Here is a 7,080-nt window from a genome sequence, read left to right on the forward strand (position 1 = left end):
AGCTTCAGCCGCGAGGGCTGTGAGAAAGGGATTCCCTCTGACGTCATTGCTAAGGATACCAAACAAACACAGCAGAGACAAGACCATATATGGCTAATTGCGTCACAGGAACTCCAGCGGGCGGAGCGAGGGATCCCCAGCCTTCCCGGTTGAAAAAGACCCCCTTGCCGGGGCTGCGGCGGGCCCATTTTCGGCAGGGAAGGCGGTCGGAGGCGCAGGGCGCTGCCGAGCTCGGGGGACGGCGGGCCGGGGAGCGGCGCGGCGGGGAGCGGGCCGAGTCCGGGCGGGTGACGTCAGCAGGGGCCCGGCCCCCTCCGGCATAAATAGGAGCGGCGCCGAGCGTGGCTCATTCATAAGATTCGGGCCCGGGAAGGACGCGCGGCGGAGCCAGCAGCGCCCGGGGAGTCCCCGCCTCGCCTGCCGGGAGTAGCAGCAGCAGCCGCAGCCGGAGGAGCGCGGGACTTGCGGGCGCGCTTCGTGGACTTGTCCGGGCGGGCTTGGGGCGCCTGTGCCTCGGAGGCGGAACTCGGGCTCAGCCTCCCCGCGACCCCCGCCGGAGCGCCATGCGGACGCGGCTCTGAGAGGAAGCGGACCGGCGAGGCGGCGGCTCTGGCACTCGGAGCGCCGCCGTCTCCCCCCAGGCACCGCGAGCCGGCGGGGGAGGGCAGCGGCGGGGAGGCCCGCGCGCACCGGAGGAGCGGCGAGTCCCGGCTGGCCAGCGGTGCCGCCCGCCCCTCACTTTGGCTTCCAGGCGCCCCCCGCGCGGCCGCGGCCTCCCCCCTGCGCCCCCCAGGGAGATGTATCAGGGCTTCCCCGGAGACTACGACTCCGCCTCGCGGTGCAGCTCGTCCCCTTCGGCCGAGTCCCAGTACCTCTCCTCGGTGGATTCTTTCGGGAGCCCCACGGCCGCCGCCGCCGCCTCCTCGCAGGTAAGGCTGGGCAAGGGGGTGACGGCTCTGGGGAAAGCGCTCCTGCACGCGCCCGCCTGCAGGGACCCTCCGGACGGCTGCGCGTCCGCGCCTCTCCCGGCCCTTCCTCACCGACCAGAGCCGGCCAGGGGCCGTCCTGCCTCCTCGGAAGCGAGTCCCACTGCGCTCCATGGAGCTCACTCGCAGGAAAGGGCGGCGAGCGCTGCAGCCGGGCTCGCGAAGACCACTCGCTCCTAGGCTGGTCTACTCGGAAGCAAGCGCCACTAAAGTTAACAGCACTTACTCCCAGGAAAGTGCAGCCGGGCTGCCGCGCGCGTGCCCGCGGCGGTCCCGGTCCGGCCCGGCGCGCGCCCTCCTCTCCTCCCCGCAACCGTCTCCCCCTCCGGGGCTGCAGCCGCGCATGCGCGCGCGGCAGGCGGGGGCGGAGGAACGCGAGGGGGGCGGGGTTGTGCGTAACGCATGACGTGCTGGAACCCTCCGTGCTGACGTGAAGCACGTACGGCGCGTTTTCCTTCCCTCCGCCTCCTCCAGGCGCGCGCGGGTTATTTTGGAACGCTGGGCCGCCCCCGTTGCTAAGGGGCGGGGCCGGCTGCGGTGCCCGCTCTGATTGGCTGAGTCTGGGAACGAGAGGCCACGCCCACCAGCCCCTTGCTGCTGCTACTGTTGCAGTTTTGTTGCAACGAGGGAAGCGCTAAAAATAAGTCCGAGGTGGGGAGGGGGTTCGCAGCGCCCCCCACCACGGCGTTGCATAACACTGCTGGGGGGGCGCCTGGGGGCCCCTGCTGCCACCCAGTGCAGGACCCCCCAGCACCTGCAAGGGCCCCCCAGTGGCTCTGGGTGCAACTGTGGAGGGCGCCAGGCGCACGTCTGTGGTGTGGGGCTTGCAGCCCCCATCGTGTTCCCTCGCGTGGCCAGAGCCAGTGGGGGATGGAGTGCCTGTGCCTTGAACTGTGGCTTAGCTGAGGGGGGGGCGGCGCACCCAGTCTGGTATGGCTCCCTTTTGCCCCCCCCCCGCCGGGAATGGCTCCGAAGGGAGGAGCTGCTTGCCCCCCACCAGACCGTTTGCGCCGCCCCCCTCAGCTACGCCACCGTCCTTGAACCACCGTGCAGAAGCGGATTTGCCCCCCCCCCCGTGCTGGGAATGGCTCTGAAGGACCGGCCGCTTGCCCCCCCCGCCAGACTGGGTGCTCTGCCCCCCCAGCTATGCCACCAGCCTTGGACCACCGTGCAGAAGGGGATTTGGGCAGGTGCAGCTTCGAAACCTTCCCCTGTTGAGCTGCACCTGCCAGATTCGCTCTTCCGTACAGTGAGGGTGCAGGCACTCCATCCCCCATTGGACCTGGTCACGCTGAGCGAGGGTGACGGGAGGGGGCTGTGGCCTGCAGGCGGGGGGGGGGCCGATCCAAAGGCCCTGGGGCTCGAGCAAAAGCCTGACCCTTCTGTTCTCTGTGCAAAGCACCAGTGCGATAGAAAGCCCCCCCTAAAGTGTCCTGAGAATGCCCATTGGAGTAGTAGCCCTTTGTGGCTGACCCCTTTCCCTTCAGCTGAGCCCCGAAATAGCTACTGCTGCTTGACGTCAGCCTTTGAGAGAGAGAGAAGCTGGGGCACCTTTGAATGTGCTGGAGGGATCTGCGCTTGGCCTCCCAGTTCTCACCTGGAAATGGCGCATTTAAGATCTGTGGTTGGCTGAGTTCACAGCAGTCCCAGTTGGCTCAATCAAAGGGTCTGTTGACATCACCTGCCCTTCTGACACCCGCTTGCCTTAAGTGGATCAGAGGGCTGTGGCGGTTCTGTGCTCACACACCTCTTGGTTCCAGTTCTGGCAGCACATTGTAATGAAACATTCTGGAGCAGTCCTAGGACTTAACACACGTTGGCAGAAACTGCTACTGGAACCCAGGCTTGCAATAGGCAGGCTAATGGGCACCCTGTAAGTGCACTTTTTTGTACAGGTGCATATAAGTGAAATGCAAATATGGTTTTTTGGTCTTCCTTGGATAAATGATCTTGTGCAGGAGAAGCTCTTGATGGGAGCCACATGTCATCCTCTCTGAGCTTCTGAAAGGAAGTTGGGAGGGGGAATGAAATGTGATGAAGAATATTGCAGGCTTTTAACTAAAATCTCATCTCAAAGTCATGCAAAAGCTTGCCTGTTGGCCCTTGTGGCCTGTCGTGTCTGAAACCCCAATAGTATCTCCCCAGGATAAACTTGTTCTTCCAGAATAGACTGTGGTCTTTAAGATGATGAGGTTCTTGTACGTAAATGGCCCTGTCATTTAAGTGAGAGGACAGCTCCCTGCCCCAAGGAGCTTACAGTTGAAAATTCTATACCCAGGAGGACATAGAAATGGAGGCAGGAACGAGGTGGGAAAGAATATGTGTTTCTGTCAACTTGGGCTTGGTTACATAAGCAATGGGACCAAAGACTCCCTGGGTTTGGAGGGGAGACTTGAGGGTAGTAGGATATCATAGAGGCTGAAGGAGAAGCACTCTGTTGCAGGGGGAATCCTTATATGGTGGAACAGGGATTGCTGTGCCTGAGGCATCTGTGAAAATCAGCTCTACTGTACAGGCTGTTAACTGCCACAAAGTGAGGTTTGCTGTGAAAGAGTTGCTGGCTGTACTCTTTTGGGACGTCTCTGAGCATGATGTATCTTTGTGTCTCTCTAGGAGTGCAGTGGCCTTGGGGAAATGCCTGGATCTTTTGTGCCAACAGTGACTGCAATATCAACTAGCCAAGACCTCCAGTGGCTGGTGCAGCCTACCCTGATTTCATCCATGGCCCAGTCTCAGCAGCCCCCAGGCCAGCAAATGCCGCCCCAGCAGCAGCAGCAGCAGCAGCCACCCCAGCAGCCCCCCACAGTGGACCCTTACGACCTGCCTGGCACCAGCTACTCTACCCCTGGAATGAGTGCCTACGCTGCTGGTCCCTCCTCAGCCCCTGTGGCTCCTGCCCCACAGCGCTCCACCAGGGCCCGGCCCCGAAGAGTGCGAGAGGAAACGGTGAGCAGGGAAGACTGTAGGGCCTTGCTCCTCCTGTGGAACTTCCTCTGGGGAATCGACAACGAGGTTACAAGCTCAAATCATTTTGCATCCTCTGCCTTGCCAGTCCCCCAGCATGTGGGAGCCCTTGTTGACTGCCTGTCCTGGTGTTTTATTAGCTGGGAACAGGGACCCTTAAGGCCTGCTGTGTTCTGCAGCCTTATGGTGCATGCAGGCCAACCTCTTGTCACTGGAAGGAAAGTTTAGGGGAAGTTTCCAGTGGACCTGGGATGCATGGGGGTTGCAGCAAGCCCTGCAGGAGGGATGTTGTCAGTCACATGTCATAAAGCAGGTAGCAACAAGCTGATTGGGACACTACCACCTGGGGAAGGGATCTGCCCATTCAGGGCCTCGCCCAGCCCTCAGCTGCCCCATGATTGCTGTTGCTGAACTACAGAGTCCTGGGGGGGGGGGGACACGACACCTTGTCTAGGAAGCAAAGGCCCCATTGTCTCCATCCTTTGACTGACCGCACCTTTCTTTGCCCTTCCAGCTGACACCAGAGGAAGAAGAAAAACGCCGTGTCCGAAGGGAGCGGAACAAGCTTGCAGCAGCCAAATGCCGAAATCGCCGCCGAGAACTGACAGACCGACTTCAAGCGGTGAGCCTGTGCTTCCCTAAGCGGTCGTGCCTCAGTCAGTGCTGGGTGTGTGCTTGTTGTGCCATCATGCTACCCTTGGGGACACCCCGATCCTAGCTTGAGGATAAGTGGACTGAGCTGCTGCTCTGCATTTCCTCTAATCTATTGGCCGACTAATCTAGCAGGGTGAGCTGGCCTGTCTCAGGGAGGCTGCCTTTGGGGTGCCATTAGAGGGCAGCAAGGAACTTGTCTTCAGGGAGGCCACATGTAGTTGCTTTGCTTGGGCCACCACAGGGTCTTCTGGCTGGAAAGTTGTCTGTACCATTCTTTCTTGGTGCTGTTTCCCACTAAAGCCAACACGACCGACACTTAAGGGGCTTTCGGTTTCTGCAAAATTTTGCGCAAAGCATCATGTGTGGTCCTGACCAGCTGCTGCAGCAGAGGCCCTAAGCGGCTGGATTTTGGAACCATTTGTGTGCATGATGGTTTGTGTTGTGTTTGTGTTTGTATGCAGTTTTGTTGAAGAGCAGCAGATGAATAGGTTCCCTCTTGCTGAGCTTCCAGTTTTAGGGGCTGGAGGAGACCAGGCCTCTTCCCTGCTAACGGCTTCCTTGTGATGTAGCTGCAGCTGATCTAGTTTGGAGGTAGAGAGATGAGTCTAGTCTAGAGTGGTTGTCTCCTGGCAAGGACCCTTCTGGGTCCTGCAGCTGCTAATCTGAAGGAGGAGAAAGGAACAACTGGTGAAAGTGGAACTAATTTTGCCTCTCTTGGGGGGGCAGGATTTGGAAGAAAATCTGCAGGTGTGCCCCCCAGCCATAGCTCAGTCCCCGGCAGGCTTGTTAAGTGAGTCCCATTGATGAGGTTGGTGGGTTAGTGAGACTGGCACCTGAAGGGACTCTAGGAGGAAGTCTATCTGCTTATGTTCAGGAAAGGGAGGCTGGGGGGAGCCTAGCTTGGTTTGGAAGTGGTTGGGGTGTGTCTGGAGTTGGATCCTGGATTGCTGTGGGGAGGAGGCAAGATGGCGGAGACGTGAGCCTGGGGTATCTCTCCCAGAAGGTGTTTTGCCTTTCCCAGCCCGATCAGGTGCTCACAAGTCCCATCATGTCTCACCCCCGCGCCCTTCTTGCCACCTTACTTCTCCCGCCGTACTGACTCCAATGCTCCACCTCTTCCCCAGGAGACAGACCAACTGGAGGAAGAGAAGGCCGAGCTGGAGTCCGAGATAGCAGAACTGCAGAAGGAAAGAGAGCGCCTGGAATTTGTTCTTGTGGCTCACAAGCCGAGCTGCAAGATCCCTTTCGAGGATGTGCCGGAGCTGAGTGTTCAGCCCGGTGCCTTGACCGAGGTGAGCGCTCTAGCGATGCCGGTCAAAGAGGACCCCTTTGGGCCGACGGCCTACTCATCGGTGCCTCTCCACTACCAGCAGCCGCTTGGCGGAGTCCAAAGCGTGGGCCCAGCGGAGGTAGCGTTTTCTAGTTCTTACTTTACACATGGTGAACAGCTGACCGACCCGTACCCAGTTAACCCTTCATATACATCTTCGTTTGTGTTCACCTACCCAGAGGGAGCCACCTGCGGAGCCACACACCAGCGGAACAGCAGCAGCGACCAGTCCTCGGACTCCCTGAACTCCCCCTCGCTCCTTGCTTTGTGAAACTCAAAACCCAAACTGGGTCTTGCTCTCTGACCTATAAACCCACGCACACAAACTTCTCTCTGACTATGGGGGAGGAAGAGATGGAAAAAAGCCCCCCTCCTGCCATCTTGGAGCATCAAATGTATATGGCACACCCAAAAGTTTCCCTGCCGGTGGCGCGGCTGCCACCGTTGCCAGCTCTTCGTGCACCATGTTGTCAAAGCTTGAGGGGCACAGCACGACTCTTTGCCCACAATTGTCTGCTCTTAAATTTTCCACGCTTTGGAGCTTTGCATTTTTTCAAAATTGGAGGATGTTTTTTGGACTGCCTGTTGGGATCCACTGCCTTGAGGAATGCTGAGCCTCGCGGACTCTCTGGAAACAGGAGCAAGAGCCTCCTCTCTTGTGGAAGGAGAACTGCTTCCGGTTGGACACGGACTATATCATGTTCCTGTTTTTGCCACCTTTGGTTGTAAGGAACCAAGCCAGGGGGATGATTTGTCGATGGGGATGAGGAGGGTGAATGGGGCTCCCCTATCGCTCCCTGCCAACCCTTCTTGCATTCTGTGCCAGTTGAAAATGGGCACGCCAGTGTTTTGTCTGTTGCCAGTTGGGTCGTCCTAGCATAAGCCACACTTTGAGTCCCCAGAAAGAAGTGGCAGACAGTCAATAGTGCAGTCCTAAGCATGTTCCCTCAGAAGTAAGCCCCACAGAGTTCAGTGGGTCTTAGTTCCTAGTAATCTCACGTGGGACTGCAGACTTATAACCTGATCCTAGGCATGTTTACTTGGAAGTAAGTACCACTGTACTTAGTGAGACATTCTCTCTATAGTAAAGCTGAAATGTAATGTTTGAGGGGGGAAAACATTTTTGATTTACTCTAATTGGCTTGC

General features: G+C 58.7%; 1 protein-coding gene across 3 annotated transcripts; it reads left to right on the plus strand.

The window, feature by feature from the left end:
* Window positions 1–797: 797 nt before the first annotated feature.
* On the plus strand, window positions 798–6,205 carry FOSB (FosB proto-oncogene, AP-1 transcription factor subunit). 3 transcript variants are annotated; one of them, XM_066638787.1, is made up of 5 exons: window positions 798–929; window positions 3,600–3,932; window positions 4,465–4,572; window positions 5,729–5,908; window positions 6,053–6,205. In XM_066638787.1, exons 1-5 carry the CDS (start codon window positions 798–800, stop codon window positions 6,203–6,205), a joined length of 906 nt encoding a protein of 301 aa, XP_066494884.1. The 3 variants fall into 3 exon arrangements, with proteins under 3 accessions (XP_066494884.1, XP_066494881.1, XP_066494883.1); XM_066638784.1 differs by having other exon boundaries at window positions 5,729–6,205; XM_066638786.1 differs by lacking the exon at window positions 4,465–4,572 and having other exon boundaries at window positions 5,729–6,205.
* Window positions 6,206–7,080: the final 875 nt, after the last annotated feature.

The sequence above is a fragment of the Tiliqua scincoides genome, chromosome 10, assembly GCF_035046505.1.
Source record: "Tiliqua scincoides isolate rTilSci1 chromosome 10, rTilSci1.hap2, whole genome shotgun sequence".
Classification (NCBI taxonomy): domain Eukaryota; kingdom Metazoa; phylum Chordata; class Lepidosauria; order Squamata; family Scincidae; genus Tiliqua; species Tiliqua scincoides.

Coding starts and splice junctions, on each gene's coding strand:
- FOSB (XM_066638784.1), top strand. CDS start 798: ATGTATCAGGGCTTCCCCGGAGACTACGACTCCGCCTCGCGGTGCAGC. Junction 930..3,599: donor CCGCCGCCGCCTCCTCGCAG/GTAAGGCTGGGC, acceptor GTGTCTCTCTAG/GAGTGCAGTGGCCTTGGGGA. Junction 3,933..4,464: donor GAAGAGTGCGAGAGGAAACG/GTGAGCAGGGAA, acceptor TTGCCCTTCCAG/CTGACACCAGAGGAAGAAGA.